We start from the raw sequence: 18,829 nt of genomic DNA, 5'->3' as shown, positions 1-18,829 counted from the left end.
ACCCACCCCTGGCTCTGTCCCATGTCCCTGAGAACCTCATGTCCGTCTGTCCAACCCCTCCAGAGATGGTGACTCCACCACTGCCCTGGGCAGCCTGTTCCAATGTCCCCCAACTGCTTCTGGTAAGAAATGTTCCCTAATTTCCAATCTAAACCTTCCCTGGCACAACTTAAGGCCATTTCCTTTCATCTTGCCACTTGTGAGAAGAGACCAACACCCTCCATGCTACAAACAAGGAATGTGCGAACAAGGAGAAGCTGCTTTTCTCCTCCAGGAGGACCTGTGCTCGCCTCCCCACAAAGTCTCCCCCCGCCCCGGCCCATCTCCAACGCAGCGACCGCACCCACCCGGACCCTCTGCAGGCGCCGCACACGGAAATAAGTGGACGGACCCTAAGAAAAGGTGCACCCCGTCGGTGACAGGCAGGCGCTGCGTCCAATAAGAATCGAGATCGCCGCCGCAAGGGCCAATGGCGCGGCGGGGCGGGCAGAAGGCGGCCGCGCGCCGGGAGCCTTGGTAACGCGCGGGCCGCGTGTGGGGAGAGCGGGCGGTTGGGGACGGTCCGGCCCCGCCATGAAGATCGAGGAGGTGAAGAGCACCTCGAAGACTCAGCGCATCGCCGCCCACAGCCATGTCAAGGGGCTGGGGCTGGATGAGAGCGGCACCGCCAAGCCGGCGGGGGCCGGGCTGGTGGGGCAGGAGAACGCGCGGGAGGTGAGCGGGGGGACAGGCCGAGGTCCCCCCAGGGCTCTGCGGCCTCTTCCCCACTTGAGGGGGAGGCCTCGGGGGACCCGCTCCGATCTGTGCTGGGGGGCTTTATAAGCGCCGTTAGTGAGGGAAAGTCTGCCTGGGCTCGTTCCTGTGTTGTGCGATGGGGGTTAATCACGGCTCTTCCCGCCGCTACTTTTTTATCTGAGGGCAGGGACTGGCTCCCGGGGTTCAGGCGCAGAAACTGGGGTATCAAAGGCAACGGAACGCACCGAAAAGTCAAGAGACTTGGTGCAAGTGTGGGCTGGAGGTTCCGTTCCAGCCCGATGTCGCCCCTGGACGGGCGCCTGTGCTGCTGTGGCGTTCTGAAAGTCAAATACTCATTTCCTGCTTTATTTTTAAACGTTTACATACACGTGCAACTCCAGGAGGCGGAAAGCGGTCTGTGCTCTTAGGTGGAGTTTTATTGTCTGTGATTTTTTTTTTTTTTAATTTCTATGTCATATAAAATTATATTAGAAAGTATGTTTTTATTATCTTGCCTCCCTCTTTGTGTGCATGAAATTGAAATCCTCTTTATTTTTAATGGGCTTACAAAACCTAATAGTTCTAAACACTTTTAACGAGATTGGGACAAAAGATACTATAGCAATACTTGTGTTAAGAGTGTAAATACTTATTTAACTTGTAGGCTTGTGGGGTTATAGTGGAACTGATCAAAAGCAAGAAGATGGCAGGCAGAGCTGTGCTGTTGGCAGGACCTCCTGGAACTGGCAAGGTATTATTATTCTTCTTTTTATACAAAATAAAGTATTCCCAAATCTTATTGTATTTTAGTTTGCTATCAAAACCATTTTAGGGTACTGATTCCATAGTGTTTTTACCTATTGGGATTTTTTTCATCAGTGTATTGACATGGTTTCCTGCTTTGTATTTCGATTTTTGCCATGTCATCAACACTGGCAGAATCCAGTGGTGTGTTCAGGCACACGTAAATAATATGGTCCCTGAAAAAGAGTCTTAGGAGCTAATTTGATATGAAAAACTTCAGTAGTTTTTGCTTTATTTTTTTTTCCAACGCTGTTTAAGGTTTTCTGCATTTGTATCAGATGTCAAATTCAAATGCCCAGTATTGTTTCTTTAAGGTGTTTCATAAGTCTGATAAAAGTCACTTTGTGTGTGTCTATAACTTGTTTTGGGGGGAGGAGGGTTGTTATATGCGAGAAATATTTGTCAGAATATTCTTAATATTAAATTGGTAGTTGATACATGGAAGATCATGTGATGAGGAAAGTTAACTTTGTGCAGAAAGAATCCTTTGTTAATTATAACAAAAATTAACGTATGTTTGTTTGGTTTGGTTTTTTTAAGACTGCTTTGGCTTTAGCTATTGCTCAGGAGCTGGGAAGTAAAGTTCCCTTTTGCCCTATGGTTGGAAGTGAGGTCTATTCCACCGAGATCAAGAAAACAGAAGTTCTAATGGAAAACTTCCGACGTGCGATTGGTAAGTTCCAGAAAAACAGCATAATTAAATATTAGCATTATACTTCTTTTACTTTTTCCCAGTCACCTAAAAAGGAAAACCACTGGTGATGGTGGTTTGCAGATTATTGTATATTCTTTTTTCAGTGCTGATCTTGATTTAGTGAATCTCTTCCACACTCAGTGGAGTCAGGTTTACTGTTTATAAACCATAATTTAATTGTTGTCTTATGGTTTATTCTACTGCAAATTCTCCTGGTTTTGCCTATGACTCTGGATAAAGCTGAAAGAAAAAGTATTTTTAGTTTCTTACGTTCACAGAAATACTTACAGGCAGGAAAATGCTCTCCTTTTTTATTTTAGTGATTTCACCTCACTAAGCAAACAATCAGGAGCTCCCAAATGGCATCTTAGCCTGACTTAATATTCCAGCGAGCACAAAGAAAGTTCTATGCCAGCAAAACAAATAGTTTAACTTAATGTCTTCCTCAATTCTAGAGTGCTTTTACGAGCTTGATGTAGATCGGTTAAATTTGCAACAGAACCTCAGCGAGTATCTAAAATCTCTCATACGATCGCTGCTGACAGCTGATAAATGCAGTTAGAAGTGGCCCTTGTTTGTAAGAGGGCTGGCTAAAGATAGTCTAACTGATTTTAGCACTGAACATATTAACAGTTAATTTTCCTGGTTTCTGCACCACATTTCCCCTTGGACTTCAGCTGAGTATTTGGTGGCAGTGCGGTGAAGGACTCTCTCAGCTCCGCAATGAAACAAAAGTATTCCAGTGTCTTTTGTTAAGAAAGCAACTCTCAGTAGTCTCTGGTCTTCTGGTTACCATGAATCTGGCAGGGCCTGGGGGAGGGAAGCCAGAGACTGAGCAGTCTGCAAAATTTCCTTGATGTGATGAAGGTCCCTGTCAGAGATTCGGAAACCTGAACCAAGAGATGAAACTTGTGCTGTCCGTGTTGTCATTTCCAGTGCTAGCGGTATTTTAACTCCCCAAAGTTTAACAGCCAGCTACATTGTTAGTTCCCTGCATTCCCCAAATGTCAACAGAGAGACACTTCTAAACAAATATTGGTGTTAATGAAAGATGGAACTTCTTTTATTCCTTTCTGTTGAATTCCATGTCACATTTTCATAACACAACCTTTATTGAATATTTTTATCACTGTGAAAAAAAAAAACCCTCTGAAATATTTTGAAGGACTAGTAGTCACCATTTCTCATAATGGAACATTTTCTGATCATGTTTAAATCTCAGTTATGTTTTAGCTTCCCCGTCTAGGAAATAAATAATTTACAAGGGTGCGGGTTTTGTTGTTTTTTATTTTTATTTCTTTTTGAAATTATTTTGCATGCACAGTGCAATGTCAGCTGTGACTGGGTGCAAGAGAAGCTTCAGTTCATATGTCAAACAGTACCTAAAGTATTCATTTAGGTTTGGGGTTTTTTTTGTGGTTTGGTTTGGGCGGGGGTTATTTGTTAGTTGGATTTTTTTTTGAGGGGGGTGTTGCAGGATTCCTAACTAGCAGGTTCTGTATACATCATCTGTTGCTCATCTTGTGCATTTTACTTTCAGAGGGTTTAGCCACCTCAATGTATAAAAATGATCAGGGATGTTAACATCAATATTTTACTTTTTTTTTTCTTGGAAACAGAATCTAGTTTGGACCCATCACTGTGGGAAGAAACTGGAATGGCTCAAAGTTGGCAGAATTTTTATCGTTGGGAGTCTTTTAATACCAGACTTGACAGTCTTATGGCCAAGTACTACGTGGGGTATAGGAGAGTTTGTAATACTTAAGAAACATAAAAGGACGGAGTGGGAAATGAGAAGATGGAATTGTTGCACGGGTTAAAAAAGCTTCAGCAGAGAGATAAATCCTGTGTAGAGCTCATTAGCAGCTGGAAGGATGATGACAGTAGCTAATGTTAGAGCTCAGTTGCAGTAAAAAATAACTACTGGAATGGCCACTTAAATAGCGTATCTATTCCCTGGCTCTCCAAATTGTAACTGCCAGTAAATCAAACAAGCACTGTTTAACTCCATATAGTGCTATGGAATCAAAGCATGAAATAGCCCATAATTACCTTCTTGGACTCATGCCTCTGATTTGTAACTAAGAAATGTCTCTGCTGAAGTCTAAGAGCTCTTTTGAGAATGAAGTTCGTAGCTGATACATGCAGGTTAATTTGACAACAAAGGATAATCAGCAGCAGGTCCAAAGCATTGATTATCTTTGTTCAGATCATGTTCAACTGTAAATATTTTCTATAGGCACATCTATATGAGCTCGTTAGTTTAGATTAGAGGCATGATTTTGAAGGAAATCTCTAGGTTGTCCTCGCTGACTCAGCTTTGGTTTGTGTTGTGGAGCAAACTCTGAGCATGTGAATTGGATTCATTTCAGATGAAATGAAACTGGAAGATGTGCTTTAGCAGCATACAAAATATAACTCAAACACAAATGGGCTTCCAGTTTTTCAGAGCAAAAGAGAGCTGGTGCTGAAAGTTTAAAAGCAAAACAAAAAGGGAGAACAAACCTGTGAATGTCGACTTCTTGGCACCAGCAGTTTTACTGTATAGATTCCCATATTGCTTCATGTTCCTTCACATTCCTTGGATATGCAGCCTATGCGATGCAGCCTTCTCTAGGTCAGGTTTAGAACTCTAAGGTTAATTTTCTTGTCCAATGTTTTGGCATACCTGAAAAACATTTAAAAAAATACTGCAATTAACTTTATGTAGAACTTTTAATGTAGTGCTAAATAAAGGAAAGGAAAGGAAAGGAAACATTTCTTACCAAGAACTTACGTTATATACAATTAACCTTTTCTCACATTTCAGATCCTGGACTTAATTTGGGTCCAGTAGAGGGAGACAGACTCATATTTGTCAGTTCTTTATACTCCCCTATCAGCAACTCAAGATTACTGGTGAAGTGTCTGATCTATTTCAAAGCAAAATGGAAAGTTACGGAACAAGGAAAGTTTTATAAAGTCCCAATAGCCTCAGACTGGGCAGGATGACTTCCTTATATCTTGTTACAGCCCATTCATTATTTTTGGTATGGCATGTGTGTCTCATAAAATACTTTATAGAGTCTCTTCAGATGTGGGTTCTTTGAACTTTTATGTAGTTAGAACGTCTGTGTAATTGTAGTGGTGGTGGTGATGATAGTGGTTTTTCTTTGGAACAGTCTAGCTCCAAACCACTTCAGCTCTGTATTATTCATCAATTTAAAATAACTTAGTTAATTACAATAGTTGTGTGTGGAATAAAAGATACTCAGATACGATGATGATTGCTCAACTGTCTACAAAAAAAAACAACAAAATAAGGATGTCATGGTCAGCTACTTTGAAATAGTTTTAAATTGTAGCATTTTAGCAGTTTCTGCTAAATTTTATTTATCTCACCTCCTGCTACTCACTTGAAAAAATGTTTCAAATTATATATTAACCTTTCTTTAATTTTACGAGGTTCTAACACAATACCAAGGAATCAGTTTGTCATTTTTAATTTAGCTGCTGAAATGTAAACTTTTCTTTGAAGTTACTTTTTTCTCCTGTCTTTTTCTTTACTTTGCATGGCTTTCTGATGGTCCAGAAATTGTGTAAAACTCGCAGTTATATTAGTGTCACTAGTTTCAGAAGATAATCTGTTTCTTTGCCTTCAGCATAGGGTAACAAATCAAGCAAATCTTCTCTTTGGGGGAGGGAAAAGAGAGAAGATACTGACATTTGCTTCAAGAACTAATAATAACAAACAGAAGAAAATAATTTCCTAGAGTTTAATAAATTGTTTTGCAGGGCAGAACTTGGGCTGAACTTCCGTTCTGATGACACAAGATGAATACTCTCACATAATATTGAAGAACAGAGCAATAACTCATCTTTCTACTTGAAAAACAACAAATAACCATTAAATGTCATGTAGCCTAATAATATGTTACATTCTGTTGGCAGTAATGCCATAGACTCTGGAGTGTATATAGCCATTGATTTGTGTACTCAGACTATTCTGGATTTCTTGCAGGGTTGAGGATAAAAGAAACCAAGGAGGTTTATGAAGGAGAAGTCACAGAACTCACTCCATGCGAGACTGAAAATCCTATGGGGGGCTATGGCAAAACCATCAGCCACGTAATTATAGGACTCAAAACTGCAAAAGGAACCAAACAGTTGAAGGTATGTATGGCAGAAACTCAACAATTTCTGGAAGTATTTCAGGTCTGCAACTTTCATTTTTAGCACTTATTTCCACTTCAAGCTCTTGATCCCCATCTCTGTAGAGCAGGGATGCCAGGAGGTTGTTTTCTTTTGCTGGACAACTTTATCCTATTCCTCAGTGCATACGTTTATTTGCTTAATGTAGAATATTTAGAATGTGAGTCTTGTCTCCTACTAATAGAAATTGGGGATAAACCCATTGCTCATTTAGCAGCCCCTGTAATTTTTCTGCTTGGCAGCACACACTTGTACATCTTCAACAAGCTAAAGGGCAGTAGGAAGAGATCCTGGTTCCATTTTGCAGCATTACCAGTACCACAGAAAAAACAGCAGAGTTGGAAATCTGAGCTATGATCTGGCTCAGTCTGTGATACACTCGCTCTGACCCTAGCTATAAATTCACGTTCATGATATGAACATATGAGAAAGGTCTTGGTTTTGTTTTCCTCATTCTCAACTGAATTTTTGAGCGTGGTTTTGGGAAATCTTGCCTGTTCCAGTGGAAATTGTTCTTTCTGTCACATCCCTTCTTTCTACATGGGGAAATACACTCTAGTGAATATTTGATAGAGAACTGGAAATGGAGCTGGTACGTTGCCAGCTCAGACCCATTTTCCCTTTGTTTTCTTGTACAAGTCTCTGTCCATGTCGTTCAATTTCCCTGTCAGAGCAGGAGAGAACTGAAAGCTGTCTTTGTTGGTAAGAATCATCTTGCATTTGTTCATTTTGAAAACAAGAAAATGCAGAGCAAAAGTGAATAAACACATACCGAGAGAAACAAAAGCGTCTAATGTTTTCCACATCCACTCTCCCTCACGCAGCTCCACAGAGGATTAAAAAAAATAAAGAAATCAAGTAGCATAATTCAATGCTATAGCCAGATTTTTTTATAAAAGCTTTTCTAGAAATTAAGAGAAGTGCTGCTTCCTAGGTATAAATATATTGTCGCATTACACAAAGGCATATTTTGTGATAGTACCTGGTATCATTATCGTTACGTTTCTGGCACTTACCATCACTTCCTTCAGACAGCGGACTTTTTGGTAAGAAAGTAAGTTCTCTGCATCTTCTTTCAGATTTATTCTCTATCGCTACTCCAAGTGTTACAGCTCTATAAAACCCTGGAGGCATTGCTGGGGGGAAGTTGCAGTTTAATTTTGCCTGGTGAGGTTGAGCTTTAAGACCACATTTCTTTTCCTTGATTACCATAACAATATAGAATTGTTTTGACCAACTTCGATGTTTGCTTATTTCCAGCTGGACCCCAGCATATTTGAAAGCTTGCAGAAGGAGCGAGTGGAAACCGGTGACGTTATTTATATCGAAGCAAACAGTGGAGCCGTCAAGGTAAAAGAAAAGTTCTGCATTTTGATGCCGGTGTGACTCTTGCAGATCTTTCTCTGCCTTTGTCAGAAGGCTCTGATTTATTAACCTTAACTGACATGAAATAGTTACATGGAAGTTTTAAGAAGAGCCCGGTGTTTTCCTTATCTGTAGAGAAAATTCTCTCTTGCACTGAAAGAACGTGGTCACCTAGTTCACAATTAGGGTCATCTGGTGAGGAAGCTATCACTGATGCTGTCTGGATGAGTTTTCTTTTCTGTAAGATCGAGACATCTTTAAGGGAAGAGGGGAAATCCAAAGCAACTGTAGCCATTTTCAGGCTGACATGTGCAGCGTATTTAATCTTTCTTTTATCGCTCTGGTATTTTCTCCACAAGATATATACACATGGAAGGGAATACTGCATTAGTTAGCATTCTTTTCATATCTGATTTAGAAAGCAGTGTACAGCGATTCTTGCTGTTTAATGGATGAGCATAATATTTTGTATCATATAATAAATCACCTACCTACAAAGGAGTTCTGAACAGTTCTCCCAATCTCTAGTTAATCTGCTGGATTTGTCCTTTAGCAAGAATTACGTACGGTTAAAAGAAGGGGAGAGAGGAGTGGAATATTCTTACAACTGAAAATATCAGGTGTTTTTCAGCAGAGTTTTTGAGCTTTGATCAGTAGATAGGGTGTGCCTGTTGCTAAGCAGGGTGGGATGTCTGAATTGTCAGCTGAAGCTTGTCAGGACTGGAATTGTGAACTAAGCCCTTTATCAAGTTCATGTCACTCAAGGTTTTGGCACTAAAACTTATTCTATACCTGGGTTTCTCTTCTCCTCAGAGGCAAGGCAGGTGTGATATCTATGCTACGGAATTTGACCTTGAAGCTGAAGAGTATGTTCCCTTGCCAAAGGGTGACGTGCACAAAAAGAAGGAAATTATCCAGGATGTCACCCTGCATGACTTGGATGTGGCCAATGCTCGACCTCAGGTATCTGACTCTGCAGATGAAGTCTTTACAGAAAAGTTCTTTGACATAGGCGTGATGGTCACTGGAATAATCAAGAAGTAGAAAGTTGACCTGTCCTAAATCACCCTCGAAGATACCACGATAGGAACAGCTGTAGGTGTTACCTGTGGAGGCCAGTCTTTCCCAACACTGCAGAGAACAGCCACATGGATATTTGAGATCCGCTACCTTCGCAGTTAATGCCTAATCTAGACCTAGCACTCCCCTTCCCTCCACCGTTGTGCCTCATCCCCTGCAGAAAAAGAGCAGTGTGGGCTGCTCCTCTTGACCAAGAAAAGAGATTAGTAGTGTCTCTCCAGAAGGAAAGTTGCCTACAGGTGTGAGGTAGCAGCAGCAGCCAGATTGGCATGATTTTGTTTATCGAAATTTCTGCATACAGATTAATTTACTCTCCTTTTTGTTTATGGGTTTGTGGCCATGAAGTGGAAGCTGCAAGCACTATGACAAAAGGTCACTTTAGTCTTTTTGACTGCTGTGGATTTGGTTGATGTCCCTGCTTCCTTCAGAAGTGTTTCATAACCTCTGTCTAAATTTCCTTGTGACTCGGTACAGCTCTGAACATATCGCAGCAAAAAATCGAAAATGGAAGAATTACTCCTTGCTGTATCTTAACTTGCAGTTATTGAGGGAACTCCATCTATGTCATAAACAAAAGCCACTGACAATATAGTATCTTTGGTTAAAGTTTGACATCTCTACCGTATAATACTACAAGCCCTTAACCTACTCCATTTCAAAATAAATATCCTTTTTCCAACAAAATAATTTACAGGATAAAAATCAAGGTGTTCAAAACATTTAAAACTCAGCATAATCATTGCTGTGTTTACAGGCTGAACACCTACTGTGCATACAGGCAACCCAAGTCTCTGCTTACTGAGAATTTTAGTCCTTGTGAGCTTCTATGTGACAATTTTTATAACAGAGGTTACCTCATTTTGGTTTTTTATGTTCTGGAAACGAATGAGGCTCGAGAAAGGGTGAGGAGATAGCTAAATGATTATGTTTAGAATACTGGTGCAGTGAAGTGACCTAACTTTTGACAACTTATCAACCACTGCTGATAAAAACTATCAAAGAAACAACTTCTTTAACCAGCTCCTGGTTTATAAAATTCTCATGGTTTGTGTTTACTATGAGACCTCATAGCTGATCTGTAACTTTCTTTTCCCAGGGTGGGCAAGACATCCTTTCTATGATGGGACAGTTGATGAAGCCAAAGAAAACTGAAATCACTGGTAGGAATCCTGCGTGGTATTTTTAGACCAACATAACCTGTAGATTTAGCAGTTAGAAAATGATTAAAAATAAGGTTATTCACGCACCGTCTCTAAGTGAATGCCTACATAATATTTATTCATAAATACTCAGATTTCAAAAAGCAGTGATACAGCTGCAAGGGCTGGAAACAGTACAACATGTTATCGGTTCACACATAGAGTGATAAAATATGTACTGTGCTATATGCAGCTGTCCTGGGGCGAAAGGGCTGAGAAGGCACATGCCATCCCCTTTCTCAAAACACTCCTGCCAGACATTGTGGGGTTCACACTTGCACAAAGAATCAAACTGAACAACAAAACAAATCTAATAAGTTGTTAGGACACATGCTTATGAGAAGCAACCACACTGAACTTGTGTAGAGTAGAAGAATGACTTCTAAAGACTCCAGCCTTGCTTTGGTTTAGACACCTCTAGAGCGTATTGACTCGTTGCTCTAAGTGCACTGCTGCTCTTCATACCCACAGATTGTTGGGGAAAAAAAAATCTACAGGAAGATCAATTCTCCTTTTGCTTTGAAAGAAATGATGTTTCAGTAAGTGACCATCTAAATTTAGATCAAAGTCTGTATCAATACCCAACTGGAATGGTGGTCTTTTGAAGTATCTCATCTGTTCCAGAGGTCACTTTGCTTATTCTAATGTCAGATTTATCAATGTAACATCTTGCAGAGCTTTGAGATCCATCTGTTCACAGAAACTTACGTAGCCCTTTTTTGTTGTTGTTAAACACAACTTTGCTGAAATAGAGTAGCAATATTTTATCTTTCCAGTGACGTTCTTCTCAGCCATGCTTGGAAACCTCATTAAGTTTCATGTTTTAAATTGAGGTTTGACTGACTTCCCACCCACCAAAATCATAGTTTTTCACAGGCCATGTGAGGGGACAGAGCACCCCAGTTAACTGCTAGAAGTTTAGAAATATTTGGCTGCACAGAGGTCTCCCCAATACGGTGGCGAATGCCACAGAATTTTAATGTCACGGATGCTTTTCCCTGTGGCAGTAAGATTCCAAACCATGAAAAAAATTCAGTAAGAATTCTACTTACCTAAAGTCTTTCAGACAGATGTATAGTTCGCCAGCAGAACAACTGTTTCTTTTTGTTCTCAGACAAACTTCGAGGAGAGATAAATAAGGTGGTAAATAAATACATCGATCAGGGCATCGCAGAGCTGGTCCCAGGTGTACTCTTTGTAGATGAAGTTCACATGCTGGATATTGAATGTTTCACATACCTGCACCGAGCGCTGGAATCTTCCATTTCCCCCATTGTCATCTTTGCTTCCAATCGCGGAAACTGCGTTATCAGGTATGACGTCTAAAGTTGAATTTTCCAGGTCGCATTTGTCCATGAAGCTTAGAAATTAACTGTATGAGCGGAGTTGTCATCTGGAGGCTTTTGTCTCTGATACTGTCAACGGTGATAATCCCTGGGTTACAAGGTGTGTTAGTGCTCGAGAACTGCTCATGAGCTTCACGCTGGGACAAGCATTTAATGCCAGGCTGAGTTAAAGCAGAATGGAATTCCTCCTTTTATTTCCACTGGCACATCCCTCTTTCTCCAACAGCTTCTGAATTGTCTTATTTCCTGGGTGATCTGTAACAATTACCTTTCTCATTGGATACCTCAACACATCTGCTGCTTGCACATTAGGGACATGAAAAGCACCAGGGCTACAAACCTCTAATGTTACAGTTTCCTGCTGCTTCTAGATCATTTTGCTGTCCTCTGTGCATCAGATTTAAGCTTCCTGTTCTCACTGTTAAAGCATGTTCAGCTTCTCCCTACCCTTCATTATTTCCTACTCTGTTGGTTTGGCTTTTTGTGATTCTGTAGTCTTGCCAACTACCTTGTTTTTCATCTCCACTCCAGTTCGTGCCTCCGCTTCAGTATTTTGCCCCCACACAATGCATTCTTTGCACGTTCAGTAGAAGTGCTCTCCTCTTTCAGATCCTTCCTTAAGTCCTACTGCTAATTTGTGGTCTAGGTCTAATTATGTCTAAACAAGCTGTCATTAGCAGTGATTGCTACTCTGTGAATTTATTTAATTCAGCTGTGTAACCAGCTCTTCCTTTCCCTCTTAGTGGCTCATCTGGTATTAATCTTCCTCTGCTTAGAAGTGAAGTGCTAAGCCCTTCAGAAATGTTTAAGGTGGATATTGCAGCACTCTCTTTGCAAAGGCATCATTAGATAAGGCTGTATTGTAATACAGTGCAGGGAAACATGAAGGAAAGCACCACCTCTAGGTATTTCTGAGTGACATGTTTAAGAGCTCCAGAAATAGTATTTGTTTCACTTGGGCTGTCCAGTATGAACTTCAGAATGTTTCCTGTCTCTACCTGGGGTGTGTGTCTATGGGAAGACACGAGAACTGTAAACTAGTAGATGCGGAGTCACAAGTAATTTTAGTAAAATCAGTTTACTGAACTCAGACTAGTATCTGATCTCTCTGTTTGGTTTCTCCTGTAGAGGCACAGAGGATGTGGTGTCTCCTCATGGAATACCGCTGGACCTGCTGGACAGAGTGATGATTATCCGAACCATGTTGTATACACCCCAAGAAATGAAGCAGGTATGTGCAGCATTTTAAGAGCAATTCTAAAAAGCCCCTGGAGTTCTAATCTACTGAGATGACTGCTCCACCTCTGAATATTCTGCTCCGATAGAGCTGTTTGACACTTTGTGGTCGCCAGGGTTTGTGCCAGAAAGCTTACCACTTCCTAAATGCATGCTGCTGGAGTAACCGCTTCCAGTAAAGTGGTTAAAATCTGCGTGCAGTCCCTCTGATTTCCACCCACTGATGAGCTGTAGTGGTGAGTGTATCTAGAGCTGAATGCGACATCTCACTTGCGTGAAATAGCACGAATTGTTAGCTGACCTTTGTTTTTGCACAGATTTCTTTCCATAGAGTTTGCAGATTCCCACAGGGTAGTGCTTTTCCAGTCAGAGAATCATAGAATCACTTCAATTGGAAAAGACCCTCAGGATCATTGAGTCCAACCATAATCTAACCTAACTCTAGCACTAAACCATGTCCATTAGAACCTCGTCTAAGCACCTTTTAAACCCCTCCAGGGATGGTGACTCCAGCACTGCCCTGGGCAGTCTGTTCCAATGCCCCACAGCCCTTTCCATGAAGAATTTTTTCCTAAACCTCTCCTGGCGCAACTTGAGGCCATTTCCTCTTGTCCTGTCACTTGCTACTGGGAGCAGAGCCCGACCCCCCCTGGCTCCAAGCTCCTTTCAGGCAGTTCAGAGATCAGAAGGTCTCCCCTCAGCTCCTGTTCTCCAGCTGAACCCCTCAGCTCCCTCAGCCGCTCCCATCACACTTGTGCTCCAGCCCCTTCCCCAGCTCTGTTTCCTTCTCTGAATTCTCCAGTACCTCATTGTCCTCCTTATGATGAGGGGCCCATAACTGAAGTCGGTATGAGATGAAGTGTCACGTTTTGGGACCTTGGGTCCCAGACCTCGGGCTGTTCTCCACACAAGAGATGAGAGGGATTGCGGAACACAACTTCACCCGCTGCGTTTTTCCCTCCGTGCTCTGTACTGTAGCTTTAACCTGCTCGAGCTGTCTCCTGAAACTGAGAGGATTTCCATGCTCCTAGTCAAGTTTGGAAATGTAAGCACAGTGAGTGTCGTGGAGATACGCTTCTGAATGCCTGAAACTTTTCCTGTGGGGCCATCACGCTGTATTGTGTATCGATTATAATACTTGGGTCCATTATGATGCATCGTGTCAAAGATCCCCCTCATTAGCGTCTCAATGCTGCGGAGTGACACAATGCAGAAGGCATTATGGTATATCATGTCAATTCTTTGTATTATTTAAGAGATAGTGTCAATGGAGGAGAGCGTTGTCACGAGATAATAGTCTCCTGTTGCTGGATACGTGCCAAGGTGAAGCCGAGGCATTTATCGAATATAAACGGAGACGCAAAGCTTCATTTCACTTGGTTTGAGGGGCTTTGCACGTGCGGCTCTTGTGAGCCACTCTCAGGATGATTTTTTTCGTACCTAAGAGAGCATTTTAAAGCATTATGGTATAGATGACAGTAAAAGCAGCCTGGTGATTTAATAGTACAATTATGTTTTGTTTGTATACAAAACAAATTTTAAAGCGTGACCTTTAGTCTGGAGATAGAGACCATTGTCTGGACTTCTCTATATGTGAATTTTGTGTAGTTAGTGGGATGTCCTCAGAGTTATTTTTTGTGAAGGTTGTTCTGTGTAATACCTGCCTAGTGTGCTGTATCACCACACAGATAATACGCTGCTAACGAGCGCGTTTCTGAGCTGCTCATTTGCTGAAGAGCTGGGTGAGTGCTGTGATTCCACTCTGCCCAGGGGCAAAGGGAGTGTTTGCAGTAGCATTTCCTAAAGCTAAAAACAGCCCAGACATTATGTCACATAAATCACGTTCCTACAGTCATATAATCTCATCTACCCTTAAATTAAGGCTTTTGAACGACAACTCCTCTTGGGAGAAGAGGAGGAGCTGTTACACTTCACGTTGGTTTCTAACTACATACAACTGAGGAGGTTTAAAAATAAGATGTCCATAAATTCATTTCCCTATTTTTGCTCAGATTTTTCTTTCATGCCAGGAAGAAGTTTTCAGTGCTGATGTTTCTGTGTGAGACTCTTCGCCTGGGCCTTTCACAATTGATTTATCAGCACAAGAATTGTCCGTTTGTTCATAAGCAGTTTGGAATATTTCTCTCTGTGTTGATAAAGCAGAAATCCCAGTGTGTCGCTCTGCTGGGAGAACAAGACCCGCAGTTACCTTACTGCAACCAGAGCAGGGAGAGAATTCACTTTTATCCATGTTCTAGTCAGGTATTGTTGTAATCAAGCTTCTTTGCATATGTGCCTGCTGTTAGATAGTACAGGTTATAACTGGGGCTTTTTGTTCCTGATGTATAAACACTTCTTTTCCTATTTTATAGCAACTTACTCATGTATGCGCATGTGCTGGGTTAATGGCTTGAGCCCCGATCCTTCAGGAAGGTTCTACCCCCTTGCTAGATAAAAAGTTATTTTTAAAAAGTTGTTAAACATGTGGCATTCAAGATACCTTGTTTCTAGAAGGGGAAGAGTCAAGTAGCAGTATTTAAATGAATGGAAAGTGATGTTTGAGTGATCTAAACAATACTAAAAAAAACTTCACATTTAAATTGCAATTTGCAGCAGCATTGCCAATATTCAGTATTAATAGCTGAGCAAAACTTCTTGCCATTTCAAGCCCTTCTCTTTTACTCCGTTCCCTACCCTGACTCCCCTAGCGCATTTTTACGGCTTTAATTTAAACGAGCGCTTCTTGATATCTTGTTTACAAAGCTGCCAAAGTGAAAAATACCTGTATTATATGAGGCTTGCAGTTCCAGAGTTATCTCAGCACTACAACACAACATCATTATCCAGTCTGCCCCTTATCACTCAGCTGGTAATACGGGCTACCGAGAGACTTGTGCCACTTTTGTTACAGCTTTATATGCTCAGGCTTATTGGTGATATCTTGCTCTCCAACTTTGTAAAGATCTTCAGACTGGTACAAGCCTGAGACTGTTCTTGAAAGATTAGATTCTTCTCAGTGATGTTTTTTCTTCTTGCCGGAATAGGTGAATCATAGAAAGTAACTTTTTGATTTATTTTACTATCTTCTTGTCAATTGAATAAAAAGTGTGTTGTGAGCTGCTAAGGGAAGGGCGTAGCTTTCTGGAGGGCTCTGCTGTGCAGCCGCAGCGAGACGCTGCGCAATTCAGTAACTAACGGGTGTAGCTGCCCACGAGACTCCGGCTGCCGCTTCCTGCAGACTTCTTCTGTTTTCTTGTATAACTTCTTATTTTCCGCTCCTTATTAGTAGCCAGACTTTGCTAACCGTGCAGAGTTGTCATGAAGGGTTAACGGTCCAGATGTGTTACTTTACCTGCCTTTTGTGCTCTTGCATTTTGCGATGTTATATTTGCCTATTCAAAGACTTGAAACTCTACAAATTCTAGGCCAGGGGTAAGTTACACTGGGCTGACTCCAGGCCGTCCCGTGTTACCGCACATCTCATCTCGAAGCTGACAGTTTCCAGGTACTAAACTAAGTAGCACAGCGTGCTCATTTGCTAATCCAGGCTGCTGTCTCGCTTCTTCATCCCAACAGATCATAAAACTTCGTGCTCAGACAGAAGGAATTAATATCAGCGAAGAATCTCTAAATCATTTAGGGGAAATTGGTACCAAGACAACCTTAAGGTAAGTTGAGCTGGGTTGGCTTTGCTCTTAAATATGACTGGGATAAAAACACAGTAGGATAATCAGTCTTGAAGTGAGACAAGCCTCTCCCATAAAGTCATGTTAATAACAATGCTAACATTAAAAAAGAACCGTGACCCTCTTCCTTCATAGAACGTACGTGCTAGAGGGTCTTGCAGATTTTTTATACGTGTATTCAGTCCACTGGGCTCCACCGAACTGTAATTTTCCCCGTTTGACCGCAGGTACGCTGTGCAGTTACTGACCCCGGCCAACCTGCTGGCCAAGATCAACGGCAAAGACGGCATCGAGAAAGAGCACATCGAAGAGATCAATGAACTCTTCTACGACGCCAAATCCTCAGCAAAAATCTTGGCTGAACAACAGGAGAAGTACATGAAATGAAGAGTTTATCGCGTTAGATGCTTTGAAGTGGCGTTAACCCTCACCCAGGGCTGGTTTAATTGCTGAATGAGAAATGTTAATGGCTCGTCTCTTTGGGGACTGGAAAATATTTAAAAGTTGGACTGTTTTGTCAGACCAGAGTTAGCGATCAAGTGTTCCCGTTTCACTGTCAATAATAAGACACACCATGATGTCTGTGTAACATCTTAGTCTCCCTTTTATGAGCATATATATGAAATCAATAGCTCTTGACCCATCAGTTTTGTCTTTAGACTTCATTACAGGAGAGCTCTAACTAAAGTTGATGCTGAAGAACAGTCTATTTTCTTTAGGAATGTTGCTTTAAGATAGTTTCCTTTGACGGATTGAGAACCTTTTTTTTTTTTAAATCAAAGTTTGTCTGAAGTGCTTTCTAATAAAATATTTCACGAATATTGGAAGCTTCCCTGTGTTTGCCCTGGGTGTTCACCTGCCTAAAGAAACAGGTACAGCAGCTGGAATTAACAAAGCCAAACATGAGTAAAGTGGATTGGCAACATAACAATAGACCCACAGCAAAGAAATGGTAAGTGGACCTTTCCAAAGTGTTTACTCCTTGGTAGGTCTTGATTTTCATTTTCGGAGGGAGAATGCAGAAATACATAATAGCCCTATTTAAAGCCTTTCTTCCAGAGTAACTTACCCTTTCTTTGTGTTTTCACAAAGCAGATTGAATAAGCATTCCTGTCCATCATGGGCAGCCAGTTTTTCCACAATGTTCTGCCCCCACTTTATCGATCACCTAAGATCAGAAAAAATAAAAAAATCACAAACTAAAAATGTCTGAGTATTCATGTGTAAAAGTGAAAGTTAGCACAATGATAGTGAAAAGAATAACCCAATAATGAAGGTTTGAAACCCTGCTCTGCACAGACTTTGTATGAACTTTGCCTTAGTCTCTTGTTCACAGAATGTGCTTCCTGGTTCTATAGAGTGTGGATTGTTCCACAGCACCCTGAGGATAAATGATTTAAAGATTAAGATCCTTGTAACACTAAATAGAAATCTGTAAATAGATGAACCAGGAAAAAGAAAAAGTAGCTTTATAAAATAACTCACCTCACGTTCTTTGTTAGAACCTTCAGTGATTTAAAAGACTTCATGTACACTTACTTACATGAGCGTAGTTCTTAGGGCAGAGTGGGAGGGGAAGAAACCATAACTTGCCACAGGAGCCCAGTTTTAAACACACGTTTTCTTTTTAGCAGCTGCAAATTGAAGAAGATAAGTTTTCAATTAATACTTTTAGCTCATCAAACGTGTTAATGAGAAGCTTGCTGACAAGCACCAAACACACAGGCAGCTGCTGAGCCTCCTGCACGGCCAGTCGGCGGTTCTGCACACCGGGACGATCGCGGTAGGATCACAGGAGGCAGACGCTGGCAATGGCTTTGCCATTTCTTTTGCCTTTTTTTTATATAAAAATAAAGGGGGGGGGGGAAGTTGGAAAACACCTCTGGTATTTAATTAGTGTCCTAAGAGGTTCTATGGATCAAGTACAACAAAGCTTCCTTGTTAAATCACAGAGTTCTCACTTGTAAAACTAACGCATAAGCTCAGTCATCAGCTTCTTAGGAAAGGAATCCAGCTGCTGCAAACCGCTGTCCTCACCGCCCTCTGCTCCGCAGGTTTGTGTCGCCTTGCGCCCAAGAGCTGTTTGTGGACGTCACCGATGATGCGCTGGACAGCAGAGCCTGCTGGGGGACAGAAAGCAGAGCGGGATGGTTTGGATTTAATGAAGTTTGATCACGTTTTACCATCTCAGCCATGTAAAAACCTGTCCCGTTCTTCAAAGTACAATTCAGCACTCTGTCAGGCAGCCCCAATTAGCTGTTGGATTTTAAATAACCCATCTACTTTCTGTATGGCTGCAACTCAACAGTAGCGACAAGAGATTTTTAAGGAATGTTTTTTCGTTTATCCATGAATATTTTTGGCCAAGGAGCAGCCCTACTTTGAAACCTCAATCGCCACTCTGTTACTGACTCCAATTGGTCGCAATTACCATCAGACTAATTTTCACGGCGCTTCTAAATCTCCTTTTACTGCAGCAGGATGGTGTGTTCT

At 41.4% G+C, this 18,829-nt stretch overlaps 1 protein-coding gene across 1 annotated transcript; it reads left to right on the top strand.

Moving 5' to 3' along the window:
• The first annotated feature begins 492 nt into the window (after positions 1 to 492).
• RUVBL1 (RuvB like AAA ATPase 1) lies at positions 493 to 17,157 on the top strand. Its single transcript, XM_082059814.1, has 11 exons — positions 493 to 714; positions 1,400 to 1,486; positions 2,080 to 2,212; positions 6,234 to 6,385; positions 7,685 to 7,774; positions 8,603 to 8,752; positions 9,966 to 10,029; positions 11,183 to 11,381; positions 12,543 to 12,645; positions 16,227 to 16,318; positions 16,564 to 17,157. The coding sequence occupies exons 1-11, from the start codon at positions 574 to 576 to the stop codon at positions 16,721 to 16,723; spliced, it is 1,371 nt and encodes a 456-aa protein (XP_081915940.1). The 5' UTR covers positions 493 to 573; the 3' UTR covers positions 16,724 to 17,157.
• The last annotated feature ends 1,672 nt before the right edge of the window (positions 17,158 to 18,829 follow it).

Source organism: Streptopelia decaocto (genome assembly GCF_964273445.1).
Source record: "Streptopelia decaocto genome assembly, chromosome: 8".
Classification (NCBI taxonomy): domain Eukaryota; kingdom Metazoa; phylum Chordata; class Aves; order Columbiformes; family Columbidae; genus Streptopelia; species Streptopelia decaocto.
The sequence above is the reverse complement of the archived record's forward strand: the minus strand, read 5'-3'. Positions and strand labels throughout refer to the sequence as shown.